Source organism: Anomalospiza imberbis, chromosome 5, assembly GCF_031753505.1.
Source record: "Anomalospiza imberbis isolate Cuckoo-Finch-1a 21T00152 chromosome 5, ASM3175350v1, whole genome shotgun sequence".
NCBI classification, from domain to species: Eukaryota; Metazoa; Chordata; class Aves; order Passeriformes; family Viduidae; genus Anomalospiza; species Anomalospiza imberbis.
Window position 1 is genome coordinate 57,280,698 of NC_089685.1, and position 18,092 is coordinate 57,298,789.

General features: G+C 44.4%; 1 protein-coding gene across 2 annotated transcripts in view; it reads left to right on the forward strand.

The window, feature by feature from the left end:
* The first annotated feature begins 315 nt into the window (after window positions 1-315).
* The window catches only part of CHST11 (carbohydrate sulfotransferase 11), a 154,802-nt gene continuing 137,025 nt past the window's right edge, over window positions 316-18,092 (forward strand). The window contains exon 1 of one of the 2 annotated variants that reach the window (XM_068191036.1): window positions 316-580. In XM_068191036.1, the coding sequence (XP_068047137.1) occupies window positions 463-580 (118 nt within the window). In that variant the 5' untranslated portion in view covers window positions 316-462. The remainder of the gene's footprint in view (window positions 581-18,092) is intronic. The other variant, XM_068191037.1, reaches the window with a different exon arrangement.

An 18,092-nucleotide genomic window follows, 5' to 3' on the forward strand; every position in this document is an offset into this window, starting at 1 on the left:
CTCCTGCCCGCCGGCGGCTGCCGGACCCCGCGCCCCTGAAGAGGGCGAGAGTGACCCAGAGATGGCCAAGTTCACGGGCAGCGGGGCCGCTCGGGCGGCAGCCGCCGGACGCCCCCGGGGCCGTGAGGGGCCGGGGCGCGGCCCGCAGCCCTTCGGGGCCGCCCGGCTCGCCTCCGCCCGCCGCCGCCGCCGCCGGGCGGGACCATCTCTGCCTTTGGCGAGGGGGGGGCGCGCTCCGCCCCGGCTCCCCGCCTGGCCCGCCTCCCCCCCGCGCGCGCAGAGCGCCCCTCCGCCTGGCGCGCCGCGTGGTCACGCCCAGCGCGGCATTAACGCCCCCCGGCGCGGGGCGCGGGCGCCCGGGCATCCTCCGGCGGCGGCTCCTCGGCGCGGGGCGGGCGCGGAGCTGCTCCCAGCGCCAGCCCTGCGCGCTCCGCCGCCCTCTCTGCGCCGCCGGACAACGCCATGAAGCCGGCGGTGCTGGAAGTAATGAGGATGAACCGGGTGTGCAGGATGGTCCTGGTGACTTCCGTGGGTTCCTTCATCCTCGTCATCTTCTATTTCCAAAGTATGTTGCACCCAGGTAGGGCACCGCAACCGCACCGGCATCACCGGCACCGCCGGCCCCGCCGAGGGCAGCGCCCTCTCCTCTCTCCGCCGGCGCAGGTGGCGGCCGCCCCGGGAGCCCTCGCCGGCTGCCCTCGGCTCCCGGCGCCGCTGCGGCAGGCGCGGGGCTCGGCGGCGGCGGCGGCTGCGGGAAGGTCGCCTCGCCCCTCGCAGGAAACTTACCGCGGGAGGGAGGAAAGTTGGTTTGGTTAAGAATTTTGTTATTTTCCGCTTTATGTCGTGCGTTTGGTGAAGGGGGACGGCAGACGACAGCGTCTGGCGAGCGCGGCGTGGCTGATGGGCGCCGGGAGCTGCCCGGTCCCCGCGGGTCCCTCTCGCCGGGAGCGGGACCCCTGCTCCCCTCTCCCGTCGGGGGTCGCGGGTCTGGGTCTTCCCAGCTTTTCGTTTTTGGAAGCCAAAAGTCGCGGTCAGGGACACCGCGCCCAGGCAAGGGCACCCGCTGCCGCTGGCGGCGGCTCCGCGCCGGCTCGCCCGAGTTGTCCGGAGCGGCGGGGGCGGCTGCCCGACCCGGTCCTGCCGTGTCCCGGTGTTCGGGAGGCCGAGGAGCTCCGGGTGGAGCCGCTGGCTGGGCACGGGTGTCCGCAGGGACGCAGGCGACGGAGCGCCGTGCAGGGATCCACGCTCCCGGGTACCTAATGCCACTTCAGCTTTTCGGTTTCCCTCATCCTAGGGATGGACCTGTACCGGGGGCAGTAGATGCTGGCTCCCAGGGAAGTCCCACGTAGATCCGCTACTGATTCACAAAAAGGTGGCCTTGGGCTGTGAAAACTTCATGCGGTCTCAGCTGTGCGCACAGACGCCTCGTGGATGCTTTGTGCAGCTTGGTGAAATTTGTCCAGCATGGCAAAAAAAAAAAAAAAAATTGATCTGTCTCACTTTTTCCTCTTTCTGCCTGAGAAATGACGTGGGAATTGCACTTGCAGTGTTTTTTTGGAGGGATCTGACAGCTGAGCAGAGGAGCGAGGCTGGTAAGAGGGAATGATACCTCGTAGTGGGCCAACAGCTGTGGCTGGCAGCCTGGCCACACTCCTCAGCAGGCGAGTCTTCCCGGCCGTACCTGTTATTGTCTACTGCCAGCTCTCGAGCGTCCTGGCTACAGGCATATAGCTGTAGCTGGTAAGGGAATTGCAGTCTAGTAAAAAGAAAAAAGGATCTATTCAGATCGACTCTTTCTTTCCCTGTTTGTGGCTCCCATAGTTGCCGTATGTGTATGTGGCACTTAGAGACATAGTTTAGTGGTGGACTTGACAGTGCTGGGTTAGTGGTTGGACGCAGTCTCAGAGGTCTTTTCCAACCTAAATGATTAGATGAGTGATTTTTCCTTAAAGTTTTTGGAGAGTTTTTCATCAAATGGTAGAGGCTTGGTGCACTGATAGAATTAGGAATCAGTAGATCTGTTGTTGTGTGGTGAAGCCAAGTCCTGTTTGGTGTTTTTTATCAGCTGCCTGCTCCTCCAGAGTTGGTATAATTTGCTTGATGAATGTGTTCTTGTATGGTGCCCATCTGTGTTAATACCTGCCAACTTCTTGGAAAAATTAGCATATTTATTCTCTTTCCTACTGTGTCTGCCCCGTGCTTACTGGTTTCACAAGGCATACTCAATCCTTAGCAGACCTGGAGAAGGTTTTATTTCTGGTCTTCAAGGCGCCATGCAGAATTATGGGTTGTAACCAATTTAATAAAAGTGTGATATTTTAATTGGTGGAGTTCCACAGATAATATAGATTGCACACATATTCAGAAAATTTGGCCAAGACTTGTTATTTCCCATTGTTTCAGATGAATTATACTGCTGGAACACAAGCTTAGCATGCAGTAGGTAAGGCTAAATATTCTTCTGTGAAGTTTTGAATGTAGAAAAATAATATTTTAAGAATTCTCGATATGCCCTATAGTTAACTGTTGGAGATTATGGCTTTATGTTCATTGTATTGTGAGGCTATAAATAGGCTCAGATTTTAGTGCAGTTCAATGGATTTAGCATAAACTCTGAGGAGAGAATGCGATGCTGTGAAATCACCGGGAGGATAATGTGCACCCATTTTCTGTGTGACACATATCTAGGTTGTTAGTGTGAGTGGAAATAAATAGATCACAACTTTATTGTGCCTTTTTTATCATAACTTATTCTGATTTTTTTTTTCTTTTGGTGGGCTGTCTCCATAGCAGTAGTTGCAGGGAAGCTCTTGAGCTCTACTCTAGTCCTGCACAGAGTGTCCCAGTTTGGGTTACACATGGTTTGTAAGGCTCAGACAGCTGCTCTCCCAGGTGTCTGTTATGCCATTGCACGTGTTGCCATCCTGGTAATGCAAGTGACAGATAAAAGTAGAGTTCCTGAGGGGTCAGGAGGGAGGGAGGTGGTAGACCTGTGAATGTGGTATACATTGGGTAGTGGATCATTTTTAGGAATTAAATCTTTTTTTTTGTAACATGTGCTCATAACCTTTCTTGTGTGTCACCATTCACTGGAGCCAGATCCTGGGCAGAGTGTATGTCAGGACTGGAGGCGTTAAGCGCTTTCAAAATCTTGGTTACTGTCCTTTTTGTTGTTGGAGGGTGTTCTAAATTCTAGTTGGTCTTCACTGAAGCATGTCTTTGGATGGCTGCAGGAGGGAGCTGTCTCTCATCTCTGGCTTGGCAGTGTCACTGTTGTTGGTAGCTTACCATGCTCTCTGCAGAGGCACTTTGCAATCAGAATTAGATGAAAAATTCCCACCCAAACCTTTTGGAGAGAAAATAAGGTTTTCAGATAAGTCCTCAACAAGAAGTGTCAGGTCCTTACTGTCAGTTTCTTGAGCCCCAGAGTTCTCTCAGTGAATTTCAGGAGGCTGCTTACAAAACTTTCTCATCTGTTTCAGGTGAAAGTGAAGGTGAAAGATGCTAGAAGGCCACCAGATGATGAGTCCAACCCCCTCTGGGTTTTAAATCTTTATCTGTTAGCGGGGATTTTCCATTTTAGGAGATCTGAATATGGAACTCTTGTTAGAAGTGTGAGACACAAATTTCTGCTGATAGCTTTTTTTTTCTTTGGGGTGAAAAAGTAAGAAAGTTCTGTAGTTAACAGAAACCTTGTATTAAAAAAGACAAGCAGAAAACCCAAACAACACAAACACACCCAGTGCCTGAAGCTGGGAAGATGAGCTTAGCCTTATCTTTGCAAAAGAGTATGATGTATCCCTTGTTCCATATCTTAAATACCAACGCATTCATGCTGGAAGGAAATCGGGTGGTTTTTACTGTTTCTTCTCTTTTTGGCTGTGTTCCCATTCTTTGTTGGGAAGCCAGCTGTAAATGTACTGTTTGGTTATTGCATCTTTGCATTGTGTGAGTTTTGTCAGAGATTGCTGAAGTGCTGGGAGCCCACCCTCCCAAGTTAGGTTCCCCAGCCAGTTGTTGAAGGAAGGTGAATTGTGCAGCTCTCCAGTGCTCAGGACCATTGTAAAGAAAACTTTGGAGATGATCCTGGCTGTTGTGGCTTGTCAGAGGCTATGTTTGTTCCTGAGGGAAGAAGTGGTAGAGGGGATTTTAATGTGTTTTCCCATTGCCTATCTAGCCTTTTCTGAAAAAACCCATGCTGTACTGTTAGCTATAGCTGGAGATACAGCAATATATAGCTGATTTTCCCTGTCTCTTTTGCTCAAAATATGTTTCCCCTTCACTCTCCTGCCGTGTGCTATCTAGATAACTGAGTGCAAGCTTATTATTGCTCCATGCTCCCGGAACTTCTGTCTGTGTGAAATAGGTCAGTCTTGGGGTTATATTTGACAGCCCAACACAGTTTTATCTGCTGCATTTCCCGTGAAATCAGTTTGCTCACTGGTCTTTAGCCTGCCTACACTTTCACAGATGTGTTTACTTTGTTCTGTAGGCTTCCCAGCTGCAGCGAACGGGGGATTGTGAGTCACCCAGTGGAGGCAGGAGCTGCTCTGCCGGGCTGGGGGTCACACTGGTGGTGTGTTAGGATCCCCCAGGGTGTAAAATTCCTCACAGAGGCAGGATAATTAATACTATCTTTGTCTTACCTCAGACAGGTTTATGAAACTGACTTATTCTGAACCTGATTCCCTTCCCATCCCTCCCACTTGCATTTTTTTTGCTGCATTTTCCATCTCCTGTTTTAGACTTGCACTTCTCTCCCCTGGATGCTGATGAAGGTCAGACTTGCCTCATTCCATGATCATCTCAGTTACATATGCAACATGGTATGGCTGATAGCTGATGTCTGCCTTTGCTCAAATATCAGAACAACTCAGACTACAGGAGTGTTTTTCCTTATGTCTGAAGACAAGCTCACCATTGGTTTTGATGGCAGATTCTGTTTGAAAATCAATGCAGCAGTCTCCCATCTTGCAATTGATCCTCGCTTTCTCTCTTGCTTACAAAGGAGAATGAGATCTGCAAGGCAGTTGGGTGTGTGGCATTCCTTTGATGGACCCTGTATACTAGTTTTAAATTATTCTGTTTGGGATACAGAGAAATTTCACAGCCACAAGAAACTGGCCCTCATTTAATTGCATGCAATGAAATCCATCCTCTAGAAACCCTGCCGTGTGCTGTATCTGTTTGTTGGTGTCCCCAAAAAAGCTTTTCATAGATTTCCATGGAACTGTCATCAGTGTGAGCAAACCTACTCTGGTCACTCTTCTCAGAGAGACTGGTAGTCTGGAACTGCTTTGAGTTGAGAGTTAAGCTGCTCTTTCAATCTAGAGAAAATCTTCCTGGTTAGTGAATATTAATCTTATTAGAAGAGCAACTTTTTCTATTGCAGTGCAAATGAATGTAGGTTTTTGCAACAACAGCTTGCTGAACTAAAGAAATAAAAATATGTCTCTGAATGTGTTCAAGCAAAAATTACCCGGGTAATTATGTTGCAGTCATGTCTTATTACATTTTAGCTTATCAGAATATTTATTACTCCACTGTTACATTTTCCACTGTGTAGCTTTCTATAAGTTTTTTTTTTATTATTATTACTCTGTATCAATATTGGGAAAGTATGTCCTAACTTTCAGAGCACTGACACTATTAACAGATATAAAGTGTCATGACTTAGCTTAAGTAACTTTTTCAGAGATAAAGTCAGTGTGCAGAGAAACTTTGTCTTGAACTTAGCAAAATAGCATATAGAGCCGAAATGCCCGGTGCTTTTTATGAACAACTTATACCATTGATTGGGTGTAACTAGTAACTCATTTTTAATTCATATTCAGAAGTATGAGCATCTTTCTGAATTCTAAACTTGCTTCCATTACTTTTCAGAAGTGGCAGGTAGTTTATCTTGTATTGTACCATGTAATTAACTCTAAAAGTGATTCAGACAATTGGAAGAAATTAGATTCATGTTACTTTTTCCAAAGCCAGCACTACTGTATTTTGTTTGACTCTGTTGCCAAGTGTACTACATCAGATTCTGCCTGACAAAGCTGCTGCAGTTGTCCTTGTGTGAATGTCATTTCAGCACAATTTTTTCTCTCAAGCCTTTTGGGCTGATGCATATGTATTATGTATCAACTCTGAGTTGATCCTGAGGGAGTTAAGGACTGGGATGGCAGACACAATGATTTGAATCTGATGGTTTTTCTTTCTGATTGTTTGTGCTGTTCAAAGCAAACGTTTGAGTTCGGTGTGTGACTTGTTGAAGTGCCAACATACATTAAATGAAGCATAAGATGCATGGATGAAGGGCCCAGTTGAAATCAATGAAAAGAGAAGGAGTTTTCCCATTGACATTAAAGGAATGAGATTAAGTTCAGGAATGATGTACTTCTGTAGACCTGGTGTGTCCAGGATAAAGACGAAGATGTACCTGTGGTGGGTTACTTAGATTCAGCAGCCACCTACTATCTTACAAGGATAACATTTCAAAGCATGTTCGTGTTTTGTTGGATGTTCCTGTTCCCTGTAGCTCATTCAGAGCTACAGGGATGAGGTCACAATTCCAACTGAGTTCAGTTGATTCCTTATTATTTGCGTTTCAGTACCCAGGTTATAGATATTGTCCTTTTGTTACGGGCAGAATGCTTGCATGTGACAGAGTGGGGTTTCTGGCACAAGCCTCGTGCTCTTAACTAGAAGGTGAGACCACCGGAGACTGCTGTGAACAGTGAAAGAATTCAGTTCCTAATTATCTTCAGTTAATGCCTCCAGACACAGGGATTTTCTTGGATTTCAATTTTAAATCAGCAAAGGATGCAGCATGTTCCCCCTGTCATGTAATTGCTTGGCACCTGAAACTAAGGTTTCATGGATAAACCAAAATTTTACCGCATATATGCTTGGACTCTGGGTCACTTCTCTTGTGTAACGTTTTCATCCTCCACTTTTCATTTAATGCTGATCAATGAATGTGGTTTGTTTTCTTGCCCTCTCCACATGCTCCTTTATAAGGAGTTAGCTGTTGGGGAAATTGTCTGGAATAGATCCATTCCCTTCTGTGAAGCTGAAATTGTAGGTTTCCATATGAATGGCCTGTGTTAGATTTCGGCTCCCTCCCCAGTGTCCTCTGGGGCTGTCACAACACCTGTAGCATCACTAGGAATTACCTAATGGAAGGCAACCTGTGCACAGGTTAGGAGCACTTATCCATAAGGAATAAAGGAATGAGGGTGCTGACTATCCCGTAGCAGTGTGCATCCTGTGCTCTGCCCTTTCTGTGATGTCTGATCCTCTGCTCTGCCCTTTCTGTGATGTCTGATCCCTGCAGGCTGGTAGGGGAGCCCCTCGGACAGAACATGGGAACTGCAGGAATGTCTCTGGAAGATGTGTGTTTTACTGGTTCCACTCTAGGAACTCAGAGATTGAAAAGCTCTGTGGCAGCAAGCCTCAGAGAGCCACAGTGGATGACAGGACTCTCATTTCTGTGATATGCTAACAGGACTTTGGGTAACAGCATGGTATAAGTAGGTGTAGCACAAGCATGTGTTAATTTGCAGCAAGGAAGCTTTGTGTCCATGGGATACAAGGAAGGCTTCCTTGTATAAAGAAAATTCACTGCCTTATGCATTTAACATTTAAATATCCAGGGTTTTCAGAGTTATTTTAAAATAGTAATGCTTTTTTTGGTTGCTTTTTACACTGTGCCCAGTTTTGGCAATGAAAACAGATGACAGCTTTCCTTCTGGTCATATTAATTTTACACATTAGAGATGAGGTCCTGAATGAGGCATTAACATTTAGGTTACAAGCATCAGAAGGGGATGCTATTTAAAAGAAATAAAATTAGATGGCTGCCACTGGAACATTTGAAGGAAAATGTTCATTAGAATGCACGACTGACATTGAGGCTAGATTTGGAAACTGAGTATTTAATGTCTTTTCCCTTGACAAATTTGAATCTGTGCATTAAAAAAGCTGAGTATAAGCACTTATAAAATGCTGACTGAAAAAAAGAGGGCTACACACACACGTGTGTGAACACGCACATGAACTCACCTGTCTTCCCACCCTCTACTAAATCTGTAGTTGTTGTCCCAGGTAATCCAAATGCAGTGATTTCTGAAGTGCAAACCTTTTTCTTCTAACAAGGTTGCTGTAAGGAGTATGAAGTTCTTTGATATTAAAAGAAATCCCAGAAGTGCCACGTGTTCCACATAGGTGCCTTTGTTATTTTACTAAGTGAAATAAGTGGTAAGTGTGGTTTCTCATTTCTGCTACTCTTTCTCAACTTACACATTTGGAAACATCCAGGTTGAGAGAGGAATGATTTTGTTAATTCTTTGTAGGCTGTAGAAGAGCAAGGATTTTTATAGTTTGTCAGGGTATCAATTTAAACAGTAAGAGTGCCTCTTCAAGGTAGCCTTCATCTTGTTTGTGCCAGGCTGTAGACACTGAGGGATGACTTTGCTCCATTACTATCAATCACTGCTGTGATGGCTTCACACTCCTATGAAGAAACGTAAAAGAAAGTGCTGGGGGAAATGGAAAATACAAACAATGCAATCGAGCAGAATTTCTCACAGCACTGTGATTCTGGGGGTTTGGGAGGTGGTAGCTGTATCCAGCACATGTCATGGAGGTAGGTGGACTGCATCGTGTGAAATGCTCACATCCTGTAAGTGTTGTCTGCTCTTCCTTTGGCAGGGAGAGGCAGCCTTGGTTTCAAGGATGTGAGTAAAGTGATCAATGTGTGGTTTTGCAGGATCAGGCCCTTCTTTCTCTCTCCTCTCCAGGAGGTAAACGAGCAGGATCTCCTCCTCAGCTGTGCTCAATCTGCAGAGGAACTGCTGCTGCTGCTTTGAGCATTGTCTCAGGCTAAAAGATGCCCTCCTTAGTCATCTTAATATCAAAAGATTGTCTCTTTTTATGTGATTTGGCGGAGTGGTAGGAGACATAGATTTTAATTGCAGAGTGCACGTATATAATCCACAAGGAATAAAAGGCTTTGTTGAGTTTCAGTCCACTTCCTGAACACATTGTACTCTGTAAAAAGCAGAGAACTGTGGGATTCTTTTTTTTTTTTTTCCCTTTTATTAATTTTTAAGACATGGACACTCAAGATACATTTTGTAGGTGATAAAAAGGTGGGCTTCAAGAGCCTTAGAGTAATACCTTCTGAATTAATTTAATAAATGACATTGTAGCTAGTCATTTTCATACTTTTTTGGCTGATAAATGATTGTATAAAGGAATCAAAAACTTTAAAATTGATAGCTTGTAGGGATTTTGAATTAGGCAAGGTAGCCATATAATTAATAAGGTGACTGTAAGTGGATCTCACGGATGATCTTTACTGTAATACCTTGTCTTAAAACAAAGAGCTTTAGGTAGTTAAAATCCTTTTAAAGACTATTTGCATTATAGTGCTTTAAAGCTGACGGGTATGCAGGCAGAGCAAAAATGTCTGCATTATCTGAAGTGACCTGACACGGAATAGCACATTCTGCACCCACACTGGTGGGTACCAGGAGCCGAATATGTCCTTCTAGTAATCTGTATTTTTACAGCCTGTGTTGGAAGTGGTAGCAGGAAATTTATAGTAACTGAGGAGGAGGGCCTTAACACTTTTTAAACACTTGGTGATTAATAAAATGTGTCAGTTGGGGTCATAAATACAAAACGATAAAGCCTGTCTTGATTGTGTATTTTGGTCTTGATTAACTTCTAAAATACATTTGAGTTTCCAGATGGTGATGAGTGTTTTATCTTTAGAATTAAGCACATGTATGTGTGCACATAATTATGAAGATGAAGTAATTGCTAATCATTGGGGTAATACACCAGAGTGTGATGGACTGCAAGGGTGACTGTGGACACGTGCACTCCCAGGCATTGCAGTGTCCCTCTTGCTGGATTTATTAACTGTTACAGGATCAGTCAGCTGGGCATTGTGCAGAGTTCCTGCCACCATGGCACTGGCAATCCTTTGGACTGTGCCAGATAATCTCTGCCTCTCCACATTCCTTCTCTTCCCAAATCGGTCTTGCTTGTCCTTTGTGGCAAGGTTAGGGAAGCTCAGAGTGAACATGGCTCCCTGCTAGGCTCTTGGGTTTGGGGTTGTGTTTTGGGCAAGCCATAAGATTTTACTTTTTTTTTTTTGTTTTCCTGAAAGGTATACACTGCGTGGTTTGACTTTGCTAGTGGGTGGATGGCATGAGGTCTGCATGATGGACTGGAGGAGACCGTGGCTGCTTTTCAGTTGATTTTAGTGGGTACTGGGTCAGGTCTACTGTGCTAGAGCAGAGGATTTTGGGTTGCACAAAGGGCATACATCCCCTTGGATGTAGAAATATAGGGTTGCAGGCTTGGGTGGAGCCCTGAACTCTTTCTCCCTTGTAAATATGGGTCAGTTCCACTGACAAGATCAATTCTGGATCAAAGGTACTGTAATGAAGAGCAGAATTTGTCCCTCTGTGTCTTCCTACAGACCAATATACAGCCTAACAACAGCTTTGCTTGTCTGTTTTCCCACTTATTTGTGCTTTCTGCAGTCAAGAGAATGGAAGATCTTTTTCCTATAGAGGTGCATGCTTGAAGTATTGAGAGGGATGCTGCCTATTTTCAATAGTTTCAGTAGAAATTACATTGACAGACAAGCTGTATGTAACCATCAGCATGCAGATCATCAACAGGATCAAAGCTTTCTTGTCCTGCTGTAGAGCTTCTCTGTCTCATGCAGAAAAGGTTATTATTATTTCTGGTGCAGCAGTAAAAATGTAATTGCATTAAAGAAAAAAACTGGGAAAAGGTTGGGGCTTCTAGAGCTATTAACTATTTTGAGATAAAACTCGTTTGAGATGCTAAATTAGCTGAAATAGATGATATAAGACAGACGTGATTTAATTAAAATTGTCTTCATATTTGGCTGTCTTGAGTCAGCTTGTGGTTTTTTTGTGGTTTGTTTTTTGTTTCCTTTTTTCTTTCTCTTCTCCCCAGAACACATCAGTATTGCTGGTGAGTCTTTTCCCCATTCTGTGCCTGTTTCCTGAACACTTTTTAAGAAAAACTTCCAGAGCACAGAAAGGAGAATATTTCCAGAGGATGCAAAACAAAATATATACACGGGGCTATTGTGTCTAAATGATTAGTAATGCCTGAAGTCCATACATCAGTATAATGTCAGTGCCTTACAGCCTCATCCATCTCCAGAATGCTATAGCCAGAGTGGTAACACAGTACTGTAAGAACTCTTTGTGCAGCTAGAAATGTGTCTCATTCCCCCCAGTGTGCCTGGGCACCAAGGGAAACAGGCTATAATTCTTATATGTCCAAACTAGCTGGGTTTTTTTCCCACTGCCAGTCTTTACAGAGGCTTTTCCCCCCTTCATTTTAGTGTGGGGTTTTTTTTTTTTTTTTTTTTTTTTTTTTTTTTTTTTTTTTTTTTTTTTTTTTTTGTACTCTTCAGACCTTTTGCTTGTTTCTGCATTCATTGGGATGTGACCAAGAGATTTATTTCAGGCTCCCATTCCAGCTGTGAGGGGATCTCTCGTCATCAGATTGTACCTCAGCCACTCCTACCTTGCCAGAATGGTTGAATGGTTTATGCCTGGTGTACTTTTCCAGCATTTTGGGGGCCTGGAAACACTGCTGAGTGTCAAGTCATGTGTGTTATATGTTGGTTAATGGTGAGTCTGTGCTTTCCTGCTGTCTGTTGCAGTTGAAGCTGTCACTGGGAGTGAGTTAGGAGCAGTGTTTCTGGAAATCTTGGAGAATTTGGGTCCAAATCTACTTCTGGAGCAGTAACACTTTAATCAGAAGGCTTCAGAATGGTCCACAAAGTAGGTCAATGCTAGTGACACTGAGACATGGTCAGGAAGGGTATGTGTGCCAGGATTTGTTTAATGGTTTCCCACCAGGCTAGTGGCACGTTCAGAAATAAAACTGGAGTGGTAAGGTAGATTTCTTGAGCTTATATGATCTGAGGGTTGCAGTCCCCTATAGGCTTGGAATCGACCATAGTGCAAACTAGATAGGAGGCACAACCCGATTCCCAGCACTCAGCCCAAGTAACACCTCTGCAGCCCCCTGCAGGTGTGCTCTCTGCTTGTGAGGATGGCTGTTGAGGGCAGTCCTGTGTCCTTTGGAGTGCTTCTGACAGGAAAATGCTCCTGGTGCAGATACATGGGGCTTTGAAAGCTCCTTTTGAAAGCTCATATACAAAGTGCTGCCTCCATGAGACCAGACTGAGGTGGAAGCCACACCTGTGCTTAAAGTCTGTTTTCTATTTTCTAGAATAGCAAGCCTGACTTACTCTAGATAGTGTTGTGCTTGGACAGCTTTTGCCAGTGAAAGCTTTACTAGATCAATACAGGTGGAAAAAAGGCCTGCCTTTTCCCTTTTCATTTTCTTTTACCTCTGTGTCCAGGTCTGCTAGAGGTTTTGCCAGCAAATCTAAGTTTACTAAAATAAGGAAAAAAAAAAAGCGCATACAATACAACTGTATCCTTTCTATAGTCTTACTATGTCAGCAAAGCTTTTACATGTTGATCAAGGCTGATGTGCATGATGCATTCTGGGTTTTTATTCATGCACCAATGTTTAACATAGCTGTAAATTAAAATATTGCCTCTCTGTAAAGTATGTTGTCCCTGCACTTTGCTCATTCTTCTCTTATTGCAGTTTTAAAATCAAAGACAGGAAGGTATCATCAGCTGTCTCTGTGAGGGGCTGCAGCTGCTGGCTGATGCTCTCCCAGATCCCTCCCTTTTAGACCTCCATGCTTTCTGTGGTGCCTGTGGGACATCGCTGATGTTAATTCCTTGAAAAAGAAAACCTTGGTACAGCATTTCATGAATATGTTTGCTCAGAGCAGCCTCAGATTTCAATCTAGCATCTTTTTCAGCTCCTGTGAAGTTCTGGGGCATTGGAAGGAATGCTTCATGCAGTGCAAGGTGGAGAAATGGAAGCCACTTAACATGTTTGAAAGGGTATTTTTTTATCTCAGTCTTGGAAACAAAACATTTCCCATCTATCTTGATGAACATATGTGATTGTTTCCCACAAGTGCACAGGACTAAGAGCTGCAGTGAGGCATTTTGAAGAGATGGACTTCTTGTCATCACTGCAAGGCATCTAGGAATGCTTTTCTTCCTGCCTTTTCTCTCCCCTGCTGACCTCTAAGTTTCTATGTCCCCCTCATAGTCAAACAAGCATAGTAAAAATATATCTGTGTCTGAAGTTCTGGTGTTCGTTTGCCTCTTGCTCATCTGTCAGATTAATTTTGCACTGAATTATGAAAAATGTTGCTCTGTCACAAGTTGTGGCTGGTAGTAGGTTGCTTGCACACTACATCTGTTCAAATGTTCAGGAGAGAGACCACTTTAAAATTTTAATTATAGCCTAAAAATATAAGTGGTGTCTGTTTTTCACATTTGACTCCCTTGCTGGAAATAGCAGGGCTCTGTCATGTTTGTCATGTTTTCTAGCTGCAGGCAGTTTTAAGCGCAATGTAGTTATGTAGCAAGCTGGAAAAAGGTACACCCATCTTCCTCAAGTGAGGGCATGTGGGAATGGTGCTATGGCCACATCAAATACTGCACTCGTGGAAATTACAGGAGCTGGGCTTTGAGCAGACAACCAGTGTTTACATGCTTAATTTATGTAATAGCCCTTTCAGTTCCCATCTGTTCCTGTGCCCTTTGGCAAATGGGTTTGCAGTTTTCTGACACATGAAAATGTTGTCAAGTTCAGGGACTAAGACTCAGATTTTATTTAATTGCTTCTTTCCTTGTCTGTTGTAATTTGGTCCTTGGGGAGAAGGGGTTGGTGGCAGGAAGCAGGGAAGATTTGCCTTCCCAAGCTGCCAATAATCTGTGAGTACAACTCAAGGTTGAGAGGTCAAAGTTGCGAGTTGAGCACTTACACCCCAAATGCGCCTCACTTTCTCATATGCGAGCAAGGCAGCGCAAGGGAGTTGTGCTGTAAGTGAACGTGAATCTGAGAACCCCACGTTTTTGTACTCATGGCCAAAGTGTGACTGGAACTTCTCGTGAAGGGTGTTGATCCAGAACAGAGGGTGCAAAGATGAGTTCCTGTTCAAGTGGACCAAAGCAATTGGCTGTCAGGAAGGAGGGGTTGGTTCCTGCCTCACTTTTATCTCTGTTCTGACCTTCTGCAGTGCCAGGGCACGCTCCACCTCTGTGGCTCAGCTGAAGCATGGTGTTGTGGCAGGCACAAAGCAGACCAGAGGTTGAGGGCAGGAGTCTGATGGGCCTGACATGCAGTGGCAGCAGGGATGTGTGTTACAGAGCTTCTCTGAACCCATACAGTTCAACATAGGTAGGGGGTATCACCAGCACAATGGAAAAGCAAATTACTGCTGAAAACAATTGCTGGTTACCAAAACTGATAATTCTGACTCATTTATTCAAACTCAAGTGTGTGCCTGTGCCTGACCCCAATTACCAACTCACTTCTGCAATTTCTTTGAAATGGGTTTGTGTCAGATACAGGCTACATGGGAGCTCCAAGGTATGGGTGGAGAAAACACTCACCCTTTCATTACTGCTGGAGTAAGGATATGTACAGCCATGTCTGCAGCATAGTAAGCCAAGCAAAGGTTGTAGCTTCCCACTTGTGTTCTTCCCTGCGTATCTTGAAATGCCTTCTAGCAACACTGTGAGCTTGTGCTCTGTAAGTTGGTCCTGTGGCCTCCTTCCTGGGACAGGCAGTGTCCTGCTTTGTAGGGCACTGGGCTGGGCTGCCTCTGTGAGCAGCGTGCTCTCATGACATCTGTGTTGGGATGAGCTGTGCCCCAGCACTGTTCTTGTGTGTGTTGGGAGACTAGGTTGCAGTAAACTGGCCTAATTAGTAAAACTAACCTCCTTCCTAGCATATGCCCATAACTTCAGGAAGTGGTTGGAGGAGCTGGTAGCTCAGCCTAGTAAGCTTCAGGCTTACTACTGAATGGTCATGTCTTTGGGCAATGTCAGAGGAACAATGACAAGCATGGTGGGAAGGAAGGGATGGTCCTGGTGACAGAGGTGCAACTCCAGGAAGGTTGGTCAGGGCAATTGAGATTTCTTGGTTCTCTCAGAGTCCTGGCAGTAGGCTTGCTAGATCATTTTTATTATCTACTAACTTACCAGCTCCTGAAGAAGCTCTTCTGACAGCCCTCACAAATGGCCTTGTGCTGTAGAGGAGCCCAGAGACAAGTGGTAGGCAGTGAGAGGAATTTGCTGCGCCCGTTGTTCCACCACCATGGTCGTAAGGGTTTCACGTTTTGTGTAATGCGTTACAGTTAACCTTGGTTCTTAGACTGTCTCAGTTTTGGATGCTAAATATGAGTATACTTTCAGGGCAGAAAGCAAAGGCATAATGTAGGAGGAACAATCCCTCCATGGGAAATCTATTTCATCAGGAATATTTATTCAAAGGAAAGCCAGTAACTTCGTGCTAAATGGATCCACATAGCCTGGCACATGTTCACAGAGGGGCAGGACTGGCTTTCCAAGTGTGTGATTCCCTGGCAGAGCTGGATGGTGACATGCAAGAACATTGAAGGTCATGGCTTTTGTTGCTTCCTCTTCTTATGCCTGCTGGCTCTTTTGTCTCGCTCTAGTGGTCCTGGCATGCAAATTACTCCCTGCTATTCCATGCTGGGCCATTCCTTACAATTCATGTTGGTGTGCCTCTCGAGCTGGAACTGCTGGTGAAGCAGGCAAAAGCTGATCAAAGCACATGTCTAATTGGATTTTTAGATCTTTTGCTTTAAAAATGTGGGATTTTCAAGTACTCCCATTAGTGGGCATTAGTACTGAGGAGAAATATGTCACCAGGTAGGGTTTTTTGAGTCAGAATTTCAGTATAATTAAAAAGATTATTGAACTTAATATTGTTAAAATAAATGCTTTCATGAAATAAAGAACACTACTGGAACCTCTGGGTGCACATAGGAAGTGTGCTGAACCATTGCCTGCAGCTTGGTTTTAAGGCAAGAGAAGCTTTTCTGTAAGTATGGGAAAAGGGAGCTGCTGCACACTGGAGCTTCTTACTCTTTGCTCTGTAGAAGATCCTTCTGGAGGGAGGGAACTGTACTTCTGAAGGAGTGAGCAGAAGAAACATATGTGGATTCAGCTGAGAAGCGTCAACCTAACTAGCAACAGATTCTGCATTTTGTGTTGGAATAATAAACTGATAAGTAAAGTTTTAATTATTAATTTACATTTTTATCATTTTGCCATGTATCCTAGTTAATCTGCAAATGAATATTCTTTTGCAGTGTTGCAATGCTTTTCATTCTGACAGTCACCACCTTAGGGCTGGGTTATCAGTGCTAACACATACTTCAAATTAAATTGGGAGGTAACAGAGAGAGCAGTTTATCTTCAGCAGTAAGGACATATTCCCATAATTCTCAATCGTGTGTCACTCAATTCCATTATGACAGGAATATATTAATCCTTTCTTATGAGCCATTTAGTATGCCGCTTTCTACTGCTAAGGCTTGCATTTTTATGATGCATTGTTGATTAATATTGTTAAGGGTTTGTGTTTCACCACTGGTTATTCTTAGCTGTGATTTCTGTCTTGTACTTGACTGCTTTTGCTTTTCCTGAAATACGTTATTCAGGGGCAACACCTCTGGAGCAGGAAGGTACTTCCACCTGTGCACAGGACTGACTGGGAAGCACAAGTAATTACTTGACAGGATGGCCAAGAATGCTTGGAAGTGGTAGGAGAGTTTGTTAGGACTTTTCTAGCAAGACTGGCAGTGGATTTGTTTGGTATTTTTATTTTGATCCTTCCATGCTTGCTGTAGAACTGCAATGGCAGAAGCAGTCGTGCTGCTTGGCTTTCCCAGGGTCTACTATAGTGCTGGAAGTACGAGTGTTGCTAGTTCTCCTTGAAGGAAGGAAAGAAGAGAAAACAGATACAACACTGACATGAAAAACAAATGAATCTTGTTTTATCTTCATATGTCGTCAGCAAAAAAAAAAAATCTCCTTACTTACGTTAGTCTGAAAGAGGCAGATTTCATGGCATCGAAGAGCTCAGTCTTGAGCTTGGACTTCTGGTGAAGCCAAACTGTAAATGGAAAGTTTGTCAAGTGGTCTGGCTGTAAAAATTTAGATTTGTGGAAGGAGAATTTAAATTGATGTCAATTTATACAATATTAATCTAGGCAGAGGGGATCTTAATTGCAAGACTGACAATTTGGGTCATGTTTGAAATTGATTCAGAGATTGGTCCTTGATAACTTTGGATCTGTTTCCAAAGCTGACTGGTGAGTGGGATTGAGGATCAAAGCCTAAATGTCACTTTGTTTCGAGCTTGAGTGTCAGACTGAGATGTCTTGCTTTAAAGTGGGGTTTTGTTCCATACTTAAACTTCAAGTGAAAAAATCACCATTGTACTGAAAATCTTCAGTCTTTGAGGCTTAAAAGACTTATTGAAGATGAAGGTGAGGCTGTTTGTGTACTTGTAAGAATTATAAGAAGAGACCTCAGTAAAAATAAAAAAGTGCAAGTGGCATGGAGAATTCTGGCAAAAGAGAATTGTTGCTAGGGAGTGAAAAGATGAATGTTTGAAGGCAGTGGCTTTGTCTGTGTTTGAAGTTGTAGTATTTATGAGTAGGGATGTGCTGCCTTCCCTCAGGGAGGGAGGCTGGGTAGGATTTGGTAGCCTTCAGAGGACAGTAGCTTTGGTGGGGGATAGCCACTTGTAGCTGCTGCTGCATCATTGTGTAGAACTAATGTGCTTATGGCTAACAGAGGGATGAAAAGCCAATCCAGGGAATGCTTACAGATGTGCCTGTAGCTGTAATTTATACCTTTAAATCACCCTTACAGGCTCAGCTTTCAAAATCAAGTCCTTGGCATAGCTGAAGTGGAGGAAAACACTCATCCCATAGAATCATCTTCCTGCCTTTTCTCACCCGTGTGAGGTGCCACAGTGACAGCTGGGAGGTGAGGATGAACAGCATTGGACTGTCAGGAGGTCACAGCTGGAGGGCATAGGGAAATGCTGTGAAAAAATCAAGGGTAAAACAATTGGATGTGCATTTGGAGCAGGAGTCTCTGTTCATTTGTTGA